Genomic DNA, 19,685 nt, shown 5'->3' on the forward strand with positions numbered 1-19,685 from the left:
ACTAAATAAACAAACTCTCTTTGTTTTCATGACTGAATAAACTGAATAAACAAACTGACCTTGAAGGACAACACAATTTCATACTGTTTTACTTTGTTTATATGTGGTGGACCCTGCCACCCCTCTAGCTTCAAACAGTGTTCTGGGGACCTTATTTTCCTCTGAGAACAGCTTGTTTACTCAGTTATGGAAAAACAAATATTTCTGTGTTTTCACCTCATTAATATTGTAAATATTAAAATTCTGAGTCTGAATTTCTTCTCCAAAACTTTTTTTTTACATTTGTATTTAATACTAAACCATTTATACACTATGTGTGAAACTAATCAGCAGATTAATTGACAATTAACATAAAAGTTAGAGACAGCCTGAATTAATTGTTGTTTTGATAGTGAAGAAAACGATTCTCAAGCAAATTCAAGCAAGTGTTTTTTCTATGATTTCAAAGTGGATTTATGGACTTTTATTCACAATGGGCATCTGAGGTAATGATACCTGCAGTAACTGTAAGTCACACTGAACAATATCAACACGTTTCATGTCTGTGTCTTTAGATTTGACTATGTTATTACTCTATTTGACCTCACATAGTATCTTTTTCTCACGTCTTTCCCCAATGTAAAACACACAAACAAATACCTATCCAACTGCTAGATTGCCTGTGCGTTGGCAGCTTATTTGTGTTTGCAGTCGTCTACATCTTTCCCGTCTTGCTGCTGTGCCTCTCTTCCTCCTCCTCGCACCATTCATTACTTTTACCATCCCAGATGTACACCTAATGCACTGCCATTTACAAGACATTTAACGACTTCAAAACAACCTATGGAAGAAATATTACATCTCCAATTTCAGCAGAGTAGAATCTGATGTAGTGTGCATGGTGGTGCAATTCCATTACCGGTCTAATTGAGACAAAAACACCTTCGCACAGCATGGGAGAGCTCAAATGTTTTACAATTACTGGCATTTAATGTGTTCAGGTTCGGGAAACCAGGAAGCACCAAATAAATGCATTAAGGAGGAACGTTCAGTCTTTATTTAAGCGTACAGATTTACTGATCAACAGCTTGATGGATCTTTGGGGGTTAATGGTAGAAAAAAAAAAAGCAGTGCACATTGAAGAAGGGGGGTTGCTGTTTCCATAACACGCTGGGAGGAGAATCAACTTAAACCTTCCCCTGTTTGCAGCTCCGTGTTTCTCACCTTGATAACCAGATCAAATCTGCGGTGGAGCTCTCTATCAACAGGCTTTAGAAGCAGCAGCTCCGCTGTGGTTCTGTTCAAGCTGAAGTATTCTGTGTAGGACTCTGGTTTGCCTGAGTGTGAGAGAGAGAAGGCAATAAGATGCAAACAGTACGAACAGAGCAAAACAAAATATACAAACTCAGGTGGAGTGTGTGTGTGTGTGAGGGAGAGATCAGTAATTGGCTTTAGAATCAATAATAAGTTTGTCTGGTGGGAGCCTGGTGGGGGGAGAAGGACGAGAGGCATGGCTAATGCTCCCAGTTTTCTCATCTCTGTTCTCCACAGGTGGGGATGCACAAACATACATACATGATGCTTTGGATTGCTGCATTGCTCAGCAGGGAAATCAAGTGAGAGGAGGCACATGTACACCAAGCAGCATGATTCCCCCCAAGGTTATTGATGTTTGTGTGAGTGCCTATATTCTCCTTAAGGCATGTCCTTGCATCAGAAAATCAGGGCCAATATCTCAAAGACTTACTTGGAACTTAGCAACTGTTCTGTCCAGCCTCAAGAGCAATTACCAACCACTGGTCACATATTGTTTCCTTGACTGACCCTGAAGCGCCCTTAATTCTTTTCTTTTTTCCATTTTTTCAAATTGTTGCAACAGATTTTGTGCCCTCTCTTAATCCTCGCTCAGATGGAGTTTAGTTTCGCAGCGGGAGCCTGGGAAATGTAATCAAGTCTGTGTCAAGTCATGCCAGCACATTTTTACGGACTATGCAAATCCTCCAGAATAAAAGTCAATGTCAAGATGTCTCGCAGCGATGGCGCACTGTTACTGTTAGAAATCACTTCCAACTTGAGGCACTCGAAGCATTAGTGGGTAGACAATTCCATCTTGGCAATTTTCAAGCATCTTATCCTTTGCAAGCCGGCTATTAGCATCCTGTTAACGATTACTTTACATACATTACCACCCTGCTGAGTTAATTGTGCACCTAAACATTTAAGTGCCTGCTTTAAAAACATCATCAATTAGAGGAACCCTGAACCACAAATCTGCATTTGACAAGATTTGGCTACGTGAAGGCCCTTTTGAACAGATGTGCTGGTGTCACTCTGAATTACAGTCTGTTGTTTTAGGTCAATCATCTGCTAAATTGTGTTTTCCTTGTGTGGGACCAATTAGGATTAAAAGGTGCAATATGTAAGAATTGGCCAACTGTCAAGTTGCTCTAAAGAAATAGGAGGCAGCATATCACTGGAGTAACCGCTAACTGCTGCTCACTATATTCTTTGCTGTAGCTAAATATTCCCTATTATGCCAACAAAGCTTTGCGAGCTTGTGAAACATAGCAAACTTGCCGCCCGCATACATCTCTCGGCTGAATATACGAAAGGTTGTACTACTTGGGCTGTCGCCTTTAGAGCTACAACGTGGCATCAAGAGACAGCAGGGGCTGGGGCTAACTAGTTAGCATGCTAACTTCAGTAGATATCTCTCCAACACAATACATAGACGTCATTGACATAAAGTCAACACTATTATTTCTTCACATCGTGCTGATAATTTCAGTTCATGGCCCCCCTGGTGAGTTCCATATGCATAATATGCTTCTATCTGGTATTTAACATCGGGCACTATTTATTTTCAGTACATAAATAATGAAAACAAGATGAATAATAACCAGCCAACCAGCTGATTTTGACAATCTATTCGTTGATGCCCCGACCCACCCCAAGATTTCAGTGGCCTATGCTAGTTTCAAGTAGCATTACCACAAAAAAATGTAAACCTACCAATGAGGATGCTGTAGAGAATCCCAGGCCTGTCAGAGGGAGGCTGTATGTTTCTGTCCTGGTCCACAGCTTGAATTGGTGGAGTCACATTGAGGGGACTCACCTTATTCTGGAAACACAAACAGGCAGATTATTAGAGTTGAGAATCACAACCATATTACCTACAAAAACCCTATTCCCACTGGACTAGTAATACCTGGTGCACTTGAGTACTTTGTACTTGTTCTACTTTTTTAAATTGTGGGGGTCGTCTGTGATCTTAGTCCTGTGCAAATCTGCCATGTCTGTACAGCATATTACTCAACATATGTCACCAAACACAGAGGTTATGGTTAAGGTTGTAATTCTTTTTAAGCAACTGTTTTCAGACAACTGCTTAAGTAAGACACTTGAGAGTGGCTCATAACATATTAAACAGCAGTCAACAGCTTTGCGTAGATGTTTAAAAGTGATAACAGGAGGTAAGGAGCAGCAAACAGTTGTCACATTCAAATACAGCCACAAAGCATCTCTTACTTTGTCTAAATGAGCTGCAAATGTGTGTTTATGCTTGTAACACTAACACATGCACAAAGTGGGCAAATTAACTCTAAACTAATGTGGCTGCTGAAGAACAAATGCTTTGCTTCTGAAAGTTGCTGTTAGCCTTGACATCATATCCAGGAGATAAACCACATGAGCTCCCCCGATGATACTAGTCCTGTGTGAATAGGGCCAAACATAGCGAAAGCAGGATTCAGTCTTGAGAGCTCGCACCACAGTCACAATGTTGCACCATATATGAAAAGACACAGCACCGTTGGCGTAGTTTCATTTTGAAAGACAAACAAAGAATGAATCAAACAATCGTAGAAGATTCTCAACTCTTCTCCCAACAGTACCAGCTCTAATTTGCAGATTTAAAACAGATACGTGTTGATGAAGTTTCTCAGTCATCCAGGACCTACCGACTCTGAAACTCAGAGCTCACACGTGTCCTTAAAAACTCTGTATGGACACTCCTACACAGAGTTAAAAAGAAACAAGTCCAGTTGCCTACGATACAGCAGCTAGAAAATAAGATCCCACTTAAAGCAAGAGTTAAAAATAATAGAGAGAGGTATTAAAGGCATTATTTCTTGACTGTCAGTCCCCCTACGTTGTTCTCTGGTAAAATAAAAGCTTTATTTTTTGCTCTTTATTTATGTAACAACAGGCTATGAGCATGCCGGGCAAAGCCAGTGAGTATTCAACAGAAGGCTACAGAATAGGAAAATCAATTGTTGGCAAAAACAGTGTGGTGTGCTTTGAATCACATGTAGAGCATGCACGCCCACACACATCAAAACATGTATACTGTATATTTTAAAAGAATTAGAATGACAGAAAACGAAAATACACAGAATAACGAGTAGGAACTATTTCTTTTGTGCATGTTTACTATCTTATAGAAATCCATCCAATCTGTATACACACATGCACACACACAGTTTATGAATCTGCAGGTGTGGCCGGGCTATAACGTTGACTTATGATGGTGTAAAATGCTGCGGTGTTGGCAATATGAAGACCCCCCAATGGGAGAAATATTACATACCCATAGGATAAAACCCACAATAACTAAAGCTGTAAACTGTCAAGCCAAGCGCACCAACAAGACCGCACGTATTCCCAAATGTGCATGAATGCATCACGCACACACATACTGCGATGGCACGCCCATACACCTGCTATGATACAATACTTTACCACCACACCTGTCATGCAGCACTTAAAATCTACTGGCCATCATAGAGCTATATCTCCCGGTGCCTGTCACAGAGAGAGGAGGGGAGGGGAGGGAGACGCCGGCGGAGAGGGAGTTATGGCAAGTAATGAAGTGGAGTAAAAGAGGGTGTAAATATATGGAGGGGAGATGAATCTGCCAGGAGGTGAGGGTAAACAGGGAGCAGAGAGAGATGTAAATGCAGCAAAGAAGAAAAGAAAAGAGAGCCAGGCCACTGAGAACACTGAGATATACTGATACTTGAATTTTGAATAATTTAATAAAATCATGGAAGCCTTTGGTGAACAAAAACAGGTCGACAAAGCTGGGCAGGCCAGCCAGTAAAAGTAGCCGTTATGCAACAAGCTCAGCTGTAATACATTTAATCTTGTCCTCAAAGAGGCTAATTTGATCCTTGAATGCCCTGATCATCCGCTGCATAAAGAGGCTGACCTCCGTCCTTCACACCACCACTTCAGAGTTTACACTTGGACCTTTGTTCAGCACAACGCTTCTGCCTTTCTGAGAAAGTAATACAAGCACAGCAATTTACTTTGAATAGTGTCTGGCTTTGAGAGTGGACGAACAGTACAGACAGCACTTCAGTCAGAAAGCTGTCGTCAGACTTTAATCAAAGTCTCCCTTTCAGACAGTGTTCTGCATTGGTTACACAGTCAAAACTGTAGTTGACGTCTGCAAGCTTTGGCTGTTTGAGTTATTCAATTCTGCGGGGCTTTATTGGCATGGGGAACAGAGATTTACATTGCCAAAACAATTGTGAAATACTGAACAACAAGAAAAAAAAAAGATTTTGCTGTTACATTTTGACTGGCTAAACATGAGTGCAAATACAGATATAATGTGTATCATTCCTGCATTAAAATGTCTAAATAACTAGATCAGCCACCTCCAAAGATAACTACTGCAGTTAGGTTGTTAAATAGGAGTGAAAATTAATCCACTTCCTGCAAGTCAAAAAAAGTCATCTCTCGGCTCTCCTCCCGTCGGTAAAAAGCTCAGAAACAGAGCAAAATCTGATGTCACTGGGTTTTTTCCTCCAGAAATTCTAGCTCTGCATAACACTTTCCCTCCAAAGCTGGCTCGAAATCGTTGAGCAGTGGCTCTTTTTACTTGAGTTCTGGCAGATTATCTACCAACCCATCCATCCATCCATCCATCCATCCATCCATCCATCCCTCTCCCCAGCAACACTTTCCAGCTCCTCCTGTGGGATCCCGAGGCGTTCCCAGGCCAGATGAGATATATAATCCCTCCAGCAGGTTTTGGGTCTACCCCGGGGGTCTCCTCCCAGTTTGTCTTGCCAGGTAAACCTCAAAGGGGAGGCACCCAGGAGGCATCCTAACAAGATTCCTGAACCACCTCAGCTGGCTCCTTTCAACAAATTATTTTCATTGTCAATAATGAAATGATAAAGACCCTTCACAGATTCTCAAAGCCCAAATTTGTATATTCAATTGGCCAATGACAGACCAACAGTTAAATACCCAAAGCTACAGTAGCAAAGTTTGCTATAATAGACAACAAAAAAGCCAGATTAGATAAGCAGCAAACAGTGGCTTATTTCTTTAAAAATTTAGTTTTAGCTTCAGAAAATGACTGACTAATCATTACAGCTCTAGCTGGAATTACAGAGTAACTCGGTCTCAATCTGTCATCGTTAATTGTTTCCTGCTTGAAGGCTCAAACTGGGCTCAATAGAGCGAGTGAGTAAACTGAGTGGGATCGGTTGTCCACAATTACCAACCTTAAGTTTAGAGAAACACGATAACTTAGGGAGAGCCTGGAAAAAGTGAACTCAGTTAATGATACAGGCCCAGAATGTGGAGCCCTAAGCAGCCACAACAAGCTGGGCAGGTAAGTTAAAAAAGCCTCTTTACTCACTGGGCTTTCAAGGCTTATGGTCTACTAAAAAAAAAGCAGTCAGGCAGAATCAGGCGAGCAAACGCTGCAGAATCAGGAATATGAGCAACAGGTATCAAGTCGACATGAGTGACTCAGCTTCTACAACAACGAGGCAACACCACCTGGCAGTCGTGTGTGCGGGGAAGTGCCTCTTTTATATACGGGGGAACTAATGAGCAGCAGCTGTGCAGGCAGGTGGCTGATCCTGAGAGCCGTGAGCAGATCAATAAAGGATGGGAAAACCCCCTGAGGGCCTCTAGTGGTCAGGTGAGACTTTGTGTCAACCGCTAAGCTATGTTCTCCGTGGTGCAACAGCGACACAGAACTCCCCCATCACATAAAAAAGTAACAGATGGCCATCGCGACAGTGCAGCGCACCGCAGTGCTGCAGAGTTGTAATCCGTGTTGAAAGGCAGCTTTAAAATGAAGTTACAGCACAGAGTATATTGATTTAGTCTGCGATGCTCTGTTCTTCTTCATGCAACTTGTAGCCAACCAATTGCCCGTCTGACGCAACGCCGAGCTAAAGGATTAGTCAGGTCTTGGGGAAGTTGTTTACTGTACTGTTCGATAATCTATGTCTCCCTAACAGTCGTACATTCATGAGTTGCAGAGGCAGCATCGCTTTTTGAAGTGGATGTGTGAACGTGGCCCGACAGCACACTCCTCGGCACAAATGACCAGCATCTTGGTGTGTGAGAGCGTAAGTGAGGGAGAAAGACACACAGAGAGAGAATAGTTATGTTGGCTCTGAGGCTCCGAGGTTGTCATATCCTATCAGTCTGATTAGGACTCAAACTATTACGGTGCCTCGACTCTCCTCTTCATTCATTCCTCTCCTCAATTCACCTCATCTCTCTTACAGCCCCGCAACAACAGCTCCTCGCGCTGTCCTTTAAGCTCGTTTTGTGTTTCCACCTCTCTCATCACATCCCTATCCATCTATCTATCCATTTATCCATCCATCCATCCATCCATCCATCCATCCATCCATCCATCCAGCAGAAAATATCAGAGTACTCATATTGGATGGCTTCAAAGTCTAGCCTTAATCAATCAAACAAGGCCCTTGAGAGACAGCTGCTTTGAATGCCGTTGGCATAAACGCACACTTTATTCAAATGACCTGAAATTGTTTCGTTAAGCTCTTCAGTTCACTGACTGTGGATACCAAACTGCTACAGCCTTCTAATTCATTTTAAAGAAGCCACTACTGTACGTTGGCAGCACAGGTGTCAACCTGTACAGTCCAGGTATAATACCTCTACAAAGCTCGTAGAAAGGTGCAGGATAAAAGTAAAAACAGTATTATGATTGTGAATAAATAATTTTACAATGTTCGTCTTGTCCAACATGATTGTTTTGTTTATGTCTGTGTCAGAAATCTGACAGTTGGTTCCAGCTTCGAACAAGGTTTGTGAGTTATTAGTATAATATGCGCCCAGTACGAATATTTTTAAGGAAGCAGACTGCAGCTGCGTCAGTCTTCATTGAGCAGATCAAGCCAGACACGAAATCAGGCAGTGCAACGGCATAGTGCATTTGGTCCTTTTCATAATAAAACTCCACTTGGCGACTCGGCACAACAAAGTCAGAAATATTAACAATAAAAACACTTAAAACGGAAAAATAACGAAACAATTCAACTAAGTAGCCTTCTCACGGTAACGGCACTGACAAATGATGAAATAAACACAATCTGAGCAAGTCACCAACCACAGGCAGACATTACACGCCGCTTCTGAAACGCTAACAGTGGAAGATGTAGTCACGTGGAGTTACCTGATGTGCCAGGTGGAATCAAGGGTTTAGCTAGTGTTAGCTAGCATTGGCAACATTAGTGTTAGCTAACATTACCAACGTTAGCGTTAGTGTTAGCTAGCATTAGCAGCATTAGCAACATTAGCGTTAGTGTTAGCTAGCGTTAGCAATATTAGCTACAACAAACTGGCAACCACTTGAGGGGGCAGATGATCGAACAAAGGCGGTGTTGTGATGTTTATGCAAAGGTGGGGGGATAAAATGCCACATTAAGTGTCTAAATGTTATCAACAACGCCTTTAAATTCCATCGACAGAGAACATTATCTGACCAACTGAGTCCTCACGATTGAGAGTAGGGCAAGGGTTAGGGTTAGGGTAGGTAAAAAAGGAGGCTCGGTTGCAATCAATGATTGGCCCACGTTCAACAAATGGACCTTTTAACAGCAGGTATTTTGACATGTGATAGCAGGAGAAGGTGTGACTAATAACATTAAAGATGGCTCTGTTAACGATTGCCAATTAAGCCACGGCAGTACAATGCAAGTACCCACACGGGATGCAGGCATTGTTAATTCCAAGTGTTCATGTCCTGCTATGACATATATTAAAAATGCCTTCTGTGAGAAAGTTCATCCGTTTTCCTAAACATGAGCTTTAAACTGACATCTGCAGAGGTTCTTACTCCTGCAGAGACCAGGGATCACAATGTTATTCAGAGAGTGAAGATCACCAACAGAAACGAGACGCGAGGCAGCCTGTGCTCGTCTGAATTTGCTGCTGTGCTGTGTTGCAAGATTATAAATGCCGAAATCAGTGAAGCATCTGGAGTCAGCAGCAGTTGTGTATTGGGAGCAAATTGACGTTTTTTAAGATTTTTCAAAACCCCTCGTAGTATTTTCCTCGACTTACTTTTCTGTGTTTCTGCCTTTACCTTCCTCCCTGTTTGGTTACCCCCCCCCCCCTTCACATCTCCAACCTCTCACCATCGTAAACCATGTCCTTGTCTGCCTACACTTGCTCCTTCTCAAAACCACAAGGTGTAAAGTTGATTTACTCTTGTTTTCCCTGTTGTGTGTCTCTGTGAGCGAGTGTGTGTGCATGCCTGTGTATGTGTGAGCGAGGAGCGATAAGAAAGGAGAGTTTTGAAGGCAGAGAAAGACTCGGGAGTTAAGTGAGCATATGTGTGCGTGTGTGTGTGTGCGTGCGTGTGTGTGTGCATGTGTGACAAAGATCTCAGAATAAACAAAGAGATGAAGTAGACAATGTCCAGTTCGGCATGGCTGCTCGACTGGCTTGACACTGTTATGGCTATGTGTGCGTAGGTGGGTGCGGGAGGTGTTAAGGCATGAATGCACTGCTAGCTTGTCACCATCAAGGGTGTGCGTGCATGCGTGCGCGCCCGTGTGTGTGGTAAGGGATGAACGCTCTGCTGACTTGTCAGAGTTGAAGATTTTGCCTGCAGCAACTTTGTCTCATTTACAAAGTGGTATTGTAAGTCGCTCTGTATAACAGCATCAGCTAAATGCCCGAGACACAAATGCAAAATGATGTATACAGCTGTGTAAGCATAAACACATACCTCGGTGTTGCAGACTCACTTTCAAATACCACTCCACGAGAGACCTACGGTACAATCTGTCAGAAATAACTGACTTTTTTTTGTTTCGAACAGTCTCTTAGGCTCATTAAATACACTGGCTTTCATCCTAATTGCAGAGTGGAACAACATAATTCTGTGACCCACAATTTCTCAAACATTATAGATCGTTTTCAGGAGGACATTAACATCTGATATAATCTCAGAGGACAAGAAATCATCTGTAAAACAATGATAACCTTTTTCCCAGAATAATATATGGTTGTGTCATCCGTATGGTCGCAATAATATAAATCTAGTCTTATCGTTTATGACTCGACAGGCCACATTGTGCAACTCACCGTCCTGTCATTAAAATGTCAGCGTTCTGTCTTACAAATGATTGCTGATCAGATCTTACCATAGTTCACATATATGTAAACAGGAGTGCGTACTTTTTGACACATTAATGATTTTACCCTTTGTTTTCATTACTTAACGGCTGGTTTGCACCAAAAGACGTTTTAAATGTCAAGTTAAATAAATTAACGTTTCTTATCTTTATCTTGGCAGACGTGATACAGACACCTAATATCATGTTTGAAAGCTCAGAGATCAAAAACAAAAACAAAACAAAAACATATCCATTGTCAAACAAAGTCTTGTTTGAGGCACACAGTCTATCATTATATAAATTGCAAGACTTAAGTTGAATGATCAGCATCAGTTCATCAAGGTTATGGAATAATAAACAATTAAAAACAGGCCATCTGGAGAGTTCGCCAAGCAAACAGGCGAACGCCGCAATTTAACTGTATAGTCTTGGCGTACATCATTAGAAAGCTTAGATTCTCGTGTTTCTTTTCATGCCAACCATTTCAAGATAAGTTTTGCCAACTCACCAATAAAGTATCTGGGTGTTTCAGTAGTGCATCAAACTCCAACAAGAACTGTCCTCTCTTATTCACAAATGTCCAGTTGAGATAGCATATTTAGTCCAAAACACAGTTTTTTATGATTAACTGGTGACAAAAAGGCAAACAAATATGATAGTGGATGACTTTTCATACTTTTATCTGTTAAAAAAAAAAAAAGACTCCTCGCCATCATCCTTCCACACCGGAGATCCTGACATAGCAGCCATTTGATTGACAGCTCATTTGAGTAGATACGAGCCTCTATGCCTGCCCTAGAGCCCACAACAGCCAATGAATGATCGTGTAACCCACTCTCTTCTTTCTCCTCTTTCCTGAGCGACTTAAACACCAGCCTCTGTATAATTCATGCATCATGTAGCCCTTGAGATTTCAAAATCCAGTAATATATAACATATATATCAGTTTTTAAAGCCCTAAACTTGAAAATTATGCAAGTTTATGTAGTATTATGCGTTTTGCTCTTCGAATAGGCTGTTATTCAACCTATGCACTATTTTATATGCATAAAGTCAGTGTAAATAAGGAGATAAAGAATTATAATGAGTTGTTGCCCCCGTTACTCTAAACCACGGGTATTTTGAGCTCACATAACCCAAAAGTACACTAAATATACAAAAATATAACAAAAGAAAATTAAAGCACACACATCCTACCACTGTTTGCTGATGGCAATAGGTAATGCAGCAATGAAATGAGTCACATAGATAAAAATAATAATAGGCACACACTTACCGGCTCTGTCAGCTCCAGTACATTAGCCCTATACGTGATGGGACTGCAGTCGCGGGTGTTTCCCACAAGCGTACAAGGTAGAAACATGGGGCCCAAGTCATCGCCATCCAGGACGTCAACAGTTAGAGTGGTGGTGGCTGTGCGGCGCTCACTCGGATAGGGGGCTCGATCCTAGAAAGAGAGAGGGAGCCTTTGTTTTATTTTTGGATGATATTCTGCTTTCGTATTTAGATACTTGCATGTCCTTATCTTCCTGTCTCGAATAGAAAGTGAGCACGACACAGTCGCAACGAACATTTTCAGAAAATCAAATCAACAGAACTGCAGGGATCTCTCAGTGCCTTCAAAGGCTGCTTTCTATTCGACTTACCGTCTTCATCTCTATTTATACCTCATCAAGAGCAGATAAACAGACTTCTAATGCATTTGTAACTGGTGTGTTTATTTGTTTATTTTTAATGGATGCCCATTAGCTGATGGCAGGGCAATCAGCTAATCATTTTCAGGACTACACCTACACAACACATTTCATGATGAATGCCAATTGCACTGATATACATAAAATTACATCAATATATGTTAATATACATAGAAAAAAACAAATGTTTAAGTACTGAACCTTTTTTCTTGCTCTCAATGGCAGATATGTTTTAAAAAACAGTTAGCCTAATCTCCAGCAGCCTATGTCTTAGAATAGCAAATCCCTAAAAAAATCCATACGTCTGCTTGACATAGAACGCAGATTACTGTTCAGATATTGAAAGTAAAGCGATTCACAAACTTTTATTTCTGCTTAGGCATGAGTGTGCAATCACACTTTGGTGTACTCCTTTAAAATCCAGTGCCACCGTCTGTTTGTTGATCTGCTTTTTGTTGAAATATCCGCCGTCCAATTACATACAAAGGTAGCTGCTCAGCAAATTCACAGGAAACACTTTACAGGTCTATTCATCTGAATGGTCAACATAACTGCTGTGTTTTCAGTTCTTATTTCAAGATAATAAAGCTACACACAAACCTTTTTCTTTTTTGTTATTTTGTAAAAAACTCAGGGAATCTACAAGAAAACCGAACTCTCAGATAATCAATGCGACCATCACATGTCCACCCAAACCATAAAGATAATACCTGCTCTTTCAACTTTGAGCAAGACGTCAGGACTCCGATGTACAACAAAGTATATACAGTAGCTGTCTCTGCGTATCAGGCAGTATAGTAGGAGATAAACACTTGGATAGAAACAAGATACGAAGCATAAAACCTTCATTACTTTATGTTAAACTTAGCTCTTTACTCGTATTTAATCACATCTAAATTGAGTGTTTCTCTATCACTTCATTACATTATGCCCTCCTTAGTGTCAATCACCTCGCAGTAAAGAAGCGGAGGTCTCTGCCCGAAAATAATCTCTTCAAACCGTGGTGCCTCATACGCTTCATTGCAACAGCCATGTTTTTGCAAGGAGTCTTTCATAACCATGACAGCCGTAGTTTCAATAAAGAATCTATTTATATACCGCATGCATTGAAAAATAACAGAGAACATGAGCACGAGACAGTGACAGCAGCCCAGCAATGCCCGTGTAGGGAAAAGTGTGGCTTTACTGTGGGCAGGAGCAAACAAACACTAATCCCATTTGGGCCCCCTGTGGGTAAACCCATGTGGGGCCCACAGCAGTTTTGGCCTTTGAGGCAGCCGTGAGGGTTTTTACCTTTTAAACAGAACACATGTGGTTCTGTGGTTGAACAGATGAGCCTATGAGGCTGAATAACTTAATTCAAAATATTTCACACACAGTTAAATAAATAACAACAATAACAACGTTGCTATTTGAAGTGACACAAAGCTTCTGGTAACAAGTGACTGCCTGTTAATTAACTTTCTTTGGCTGAAGGGCTCGACCGTCTTACTGTGAGAGGACGCTCAACTTCAGCCTGACCCTCGCGTCCTCTGGAGGACCTGTAGACTTGGCTTCGGAGGAGGCAGTCCGCAGATTTAGATACAGCTTTCTTTTTACTCGAAAATAAAAAAGGCTCCCATTTTCTCAGCATGTAGACCAATTTAAAGTTGAATTTAATGTTTACTTGCGTTTAGTAAAATAACACCTAATTAAAAATTGTCATGATTTTCATCAACTCATTATTTTCCTTACATTAAATTGTTGGTTTTATAAAACTTAACTCGATAAAGTTTTGCTGTTTTTTTTTGCCAAGTTGTGAAGATAACACCGCTTGGTGAGTCACGCGACAGCCATCTATGTTCACACAGTCGATGTTGGCAGAGAAGTGACGTTGGCTAATAATATACGTAACTTCGGTTAATGAAGAATAGCACAGCCTGGTTGAAAACCTGCAGAAGGGTATATACGTGCATGTTCGGTCGTACTCTACACGATTTTCGAGTAGTTTATAATTAGCCGGCCCAAATTACGAGTAGCTCGTTAGCATGATAGCCGTGCTAACTTTTCTCATAACCAAACTTCGATGTCGTGTGTCACAGCAACACTGCATGGTGTTTTGGGAACGGTGATATATGTCGTTTTGGAGACACGCAGACAGTCGTTATGTATGAGGATGTGTTTTTCATATGGCAGCACCTCCGAAAAGGGCTGCCGAGGGTTTTTTCCCCTCAGCTGCACATCTGTGTCGTTGCTAAGAATTTATATTCGGCAAATTCCCCTTCAAAACACTCTTAATATTGTATACACATGAATGGCGAATACGTCGAGCTTTCAAGCAGTCAGAAACACATTAATCTTTCAGTGTACTGTTGACTTTTAATAATGCTTTCAGGGTAAATGGGCCTTGAGACAAATGAATATTTTGCCAGAATACTCGGATGGGAACTAAAGGTTTTGTGAGAAAGGTTTTCCTGTCATAACAAAAACCTTAATTGTGCAACTTAAACAATTTTCTGTCATGCCTCGGCTTAGATCCTTCAAACGTCCACCGCCGTTCCCCCATGAGCCTGTTTTTGTGTCGAGTGAAATAAACTTTAATATAAACCACTTTCATGAATAGAACAAAGAGTGCTGTGGAATAAAAGGAGGACAACATTTACATTAACAGAGACATTAGTGATAATTAAGGATGCACTTAAAGCTCTCCTAAGGCTGACTCAGAGCAGAAACGGTCCGAAGGCTGTGCAACAGCAGCATTATTGTGATAATAAAGAAAAATTCATAAGCATAACAATACTCTCGGCTCCAGACTACACTCCCACTCAATCAGGAGAGAGTTTCTCCAGACATCCCTTATGACGGGTCTCGGATGAAAAACACACCTTTCGAATCATTTCTATATTTTATAATGTGTGAAAAAATACTATACTTGGCTGTTGAAAGCTCCGCAGAGACGTGCGAGCAGACAAATACGGATATGAGAAAGAGAAACCACTTACATTTGCTTGTATGATGACCAGGTACCGTGTTATCTCCTCGTAGTTGAGTCTTTCTCGGAGGACTACGGCGCCAAACAGTGTCAGAGGGATGTCAAAGGTTCTGTTTGTTGTCTAAAAACACACGGATACATAACAAACACAAACATATTCAGTCAGTTACAGGGTCAGCAGTCAAGTTTTCACCATTTTGGAGTATTCCTCTCTCAGCCTGCCAAGAATATATTAATTTTATGCCGAGTTGAGATGAGTAGGGACGCTTCACGGCAAAAGACTGATGAATCTCTGTGAGATTGGTAATACTGGAACGAGAAAGCAAAAGAGATATTAAGGAGTAAAACAGCTATTGGCTTCTTCCAATCTCTGTAGAAATGCCTCCCAGATGTAAACGGCCTGCGGTGTGCTCTGCTCTCACTCCACTCTCTGTCTCTCCTCTCTGTGGAGCTGCTGGTTAAACTCTTTACAAAAGGCTTCTTCGATCTCAAAGTCCTTTAGGTTTTTCAGTCTCTGCCTGGTTCCTCGAGTCTGTTTCTTTATGGAGCGTTTGCTGCAGCTCACGATGAAGTTGATCTTGTTTGGTTTCCTCACACGCTCGAAAACAACCAGCTCTCAGCTCTTCTGAGACAGGCTTGAATGTCTAGTTGAAGGAAAAGGGTCTCAGTGACCTCTACAGCCTCAAGGTTTCTCTCTCTGTGGTGTTCTTTGTTGAGATCTCTTTGCTGCAGTGAGGACGGTGATGAGCATCCACCTTTCCGCTGAATGTTTTCTTTTCATGTCCTTGCGTTATTGAAGAAGTTCCTCCACTGATGAGGGGCAGGCCAGCTTTTCTCCGCTCAGCTCACAGGAGCTCATAGCCTCAGCTTTCTGAAGCACGTTCTTCAGCTGCTCAGTTTCCAGGAGCGTGGCCTTGTGGTCCCTCAGCTGAGATCGGGCCTCCTCGTCTCTGGAAAAGAACCCTGATCTCACCCGGATGGATGTAAGAGAGGTCGTTGCTCAAACCGGCTGTGAGTCATCCGTCCTCCGGTGTGTGGGAATCAATCGCTAAAAACACCTGGCATGTGTAACACTGTTTTAAATGTTTGTCTGCAGAGTTCTTGCACTGTTCTTAAAGTCAAATGCAATGCTTTTGAATCAAAACCTTAAATTTTGAGACCCAAAAAAGGGACACTGTCCTCACATTTGTCATGTGAAGAAGACACAGCCCATCCGGCCTTCGTGTTTCAGGTGGGGACATAAAACTGCTCAATGCCAATTGTTGTGAGAAGGTCAGAAGAAGCTTCAGGTGCGCTACGTGCAAACAGTGCAGGAATTAGCATAGCCCGACTAGTTTTCACTGCTTACCTCTGGTATTTTTCAGGTTTCATGTGGGACTCAACACTTTTGACCCCCAATTACATCTCGCTTCATTTCTTGCCGACACCAAACACCTCTGAAACTTATCTTCCTTCAACTGTTGTCAGCAAACTTCACCAACGTCAACAAGCATCTTACCTTCGCGACTCATCACTAGCTTGTTAGCTAGCTAGCAGTGACTGACAATAACAAAAAAGGTGACAAAAGGTAAAGATAAAGGTTCATTAATTTGTCATTTTACAACACTAGGGTTGTTAAACAGTTTAGACAAAGTCAAGCAGGTAGCCAGATGCTAGTGTATCTACCTACCTAATGTACTGTAAACTGTAAAAACTTCAATTATTGTCTCTCCCTAAGCTAATCAAACAGATACATGCTGGTGGTTTGCTTGACATTATTCCCATCAGCCTTAAACGCACCATCTGCAAATTAAACTGTACTGTAAATGATAAATGTATCTGAGTAATTCTTGATTCCTTTTAAGGAGCTGTGGGAACCGTTGTCAGTAAAGACCTTTGGCTCTCCGAGTTGAAGTTGCGGTCTTTACAACTGTAGAACATAACATGTCGTAACAGATAGATAACATACCGGGTCTTTTGGGTTGTACTGAATGGTGTACTCTATCTGTCCGTTGGGTCCGTCGTCGATGTCTGTCGCCCCATTGTTCCCCGAGAAACCAGAGAAGATGGTGGTTCCTACCGGCGTCAGCTGGAAACAAACACAGTCAGACAATTTCAGTCACTTTGTCTACAAGTTCGCACAATGATACCAAACACTTCCACACTTTGTAGCACTGACATCGGACGGCTCCTTGTATCTTGTATTGTCGTGTCTCGTCTTCCTGACAATGTCATGCAAACATCTACTGTCAGTACTTGGCAGAGATGAGGGAGGGACCCATTAAAAAACACTATGCGTCTGGCCTTAAGAAATTTTGATCCCCCACTGTCTCTTCAAAACAAACAGAAAATGATTTGCAGTTTTATGTTTATTGTGCTCGAATGGGGTTTGAAAAGGAAGATCAGCTTGCAGCTGTTTGTGTGCTTTAATTTGCTCTGGAAATAAAAACACAGGCGGCATGGTTTGTCAAACTTTCTGTCTGTCTGTAGTCTGCGCCCCAGTCTTTCTCTCTGTCACCACTGTGAATGTTTGTTACACCTCATTGCCCCATCAAATAGAAATTTTTAGATAAAAGCGGGGCATCGGGTGACAGGAAATCATGTCGGGTATGTTAAGAGTGCTTGTCACTCTCAGAACAAAAACAAGTGCAGATATCTTTATTTTGCCGTTGATTTCAGTGAAGAATAATAAGAGCGAATAAAAGCAGAAACAGATAGGTGAAACAGATAATGCCTCATTGTCACAACAGAGACAGCAAAGACCAAAAAGGTGTCGGTAGTATGACACCTACCCTTAATTATCTTGGCGTTAATTATCTTGTCACAAACAATTCAGTCAATCCAATATGTCACAATGCTGTTAGTGAACTTCTTGATATATTCTTACTTTGAGCACGATTTACCAGTTTAGCTATGAAGTGCATTAATATTATTAATTAGTAAGAGATAGCTCAATCAAGCTTTAAGCAAGCTTTAATGAGCCGATGTCCAAAAACAAAAAAATCCAAAAGTGCGACAATGAAATGGCAACAAAAAAACAGGCAAGGGAAATAACATAGTAATAAAAAACTGACAAAAAAATAAACATATATATATATATATATATATATATATATATTTTAATTTTAAGAGATTTTTACAGTGTAATGTTCCCTTTTTTGGGATAAACTAGCAAGAAAACCCAACTTAAAAAACAAAAAAGTAGCCTAATTATGTATAGTACATACCTGCTGTGCATTAGATGTAGTCAGTGGCTTAAAATGTACATATAAAGTGTAAATAAATGCCAAGTGATTTTGTCTTTCATGTGTGCTTTAACCTGCAGTTTAATATCCACTGTACACGTGCAACAAGAGACAAGAGAAACCAGATATTAAGTTTGATTTTCACTGGGAGGAAGTCTAACCTGCAAGTTAAACACTTGCCAAAGTACATGAAAGAAAAAAAAACTTTGCCAGCCATAAATTGCCGTGGTGTGTTTTCAGTGATTATGCGTCAAAACAGAAGTCTAATCTCCCGACGGCACGAGAAACATTTGAGATTAAGTTTAATTTAGCTGCTGCTCCAATGATTTGTTACATCATTTCCCTCAACAGGGTTATCTCTGCCTCCCACTGATACAACAATGGTCTTCAGAACATCTCACGCTGTCACTTTGCCACTTCTCGATACGGCTCTAATGAAACAACTCCAGACTCTGGCACCAGTGCCAACTCATGAAATCAGCCACAAGGATCACCTTGTCCCCGGAAACTATCGCTGTGAACACATAAATTGTGTCCTCGTCCTCCTTATAAATAACCATACTGCCTCTCCTAATTTGTTGGCTGCCATTTCTTGCACTCAATAATTGCTAGTAATGGACAACTAAAAGCAGGTTTGATGTAAATGAAGCTGGATGAACTCCTCAGTCACTCTCTAAATATTAAATTTAAAGCATTTGGATGGAGTTCTGGGGGCAACAGAAGTGAATTAGACAATAGCTGTCTGTCTAATGAGCAGACCTGCACTGAAATCTTAATTATTGCCCATGTCAGAATAAATGTATTCGCTTTTTTGAAAATTATTACCGGCACATTTACCTTGGCCTGGAACAGGAATCAATTTATAGGGTTTTTTACGATGCATCTCCTAAATTGTATGGTGGTCGCTGAGGTGAACGGAGGAGAATTATTTTAGAAGGAGTAATGAGAAACTGGAGACCTGTAAGAGGTGGCTGGGTGGAGGAGGAGGAGGAGGAGGAGGAGGAGGATCGACATCCAGAAATATATAGAGTGTGGCAGCGGAAAGGTGGAGAGGTTGAGAAATGGTGGCATAATGAAAGCTGGGAGTGGTGAAGGGGGCATGGGAGTCCGGGGGGGAGAGGAGAGGGGAGGGGGAGCTGCAAAAACAGAGAAGAGAGAGGCCAAGAGAGAGGGGTTGAGAAGACAGATTGAGTTGGACAGGCTGTGGAAGACTGTATAATGAGATATTCTACTGGGTACGCCTCGGTCTGTGCTGGCAGCAGGCTGCATGTATCCTTGTCCAGTTTAAGTTTGAACCTCTACTCGTTAAATTCCACTCCCCCCAGAACTACGAAGGACACGCTCGTTGTGGGATTGGCATCTTAAAAGACTATTCTGGAGGCCTCAGGAAAACAGATCTGGATCC

General features: G+C 41.5%; 1 protein-coding gene across 1 annotated transcript in view; it reads right to left on the reverse strand.

Annotated features, from left to right (window-relative positions):
- The window catches only part of LOC311250020 (protocadherin-15-like), a 195,494-nt gene that overhangs the window by 116,792 nt on the left and 59,017 nt on the right, over positions 1-19,685 (reverse strand). The window contains exons 7-11 of the mRNA XM_084341511.1: positions 17,005-17,124; positions 15,067-15,177; positions 11,668-11,838; positions 2,992-3,100; positions 1,204-1,316 (exon numbers count right to left, since the gene is read on the reverse strand). Of these exons, the coding sequence (XP_084197637.1) occupies positions 1,204-1,316; positions 2,992-3,100; positions 11,668-11,838; positions 15,067-15,177; positions 17,005-17,124 (624 nt within the window). The remainder of the gene's footprint in view (positions 1-1,203; positions 1,317-2,991; positions 3,101-11,667; positions 11,839-15,066; positions 15,178-17,004; positions 17,125-19,685) is intronic.

The sequence above is a fragment of the Pagrus pagrus genome (assembly GCF_965226575.1).
Source record: "Pagrus pagrus genome assembly, chromosome: 21".
NCBI classification, from domain to species: domain Eukaryota; kingdom Metazoa; phylum Chordata; class Actinopteri; order Spariformes; family Sparidae; genus Pagrus; species Pagrus pagrus.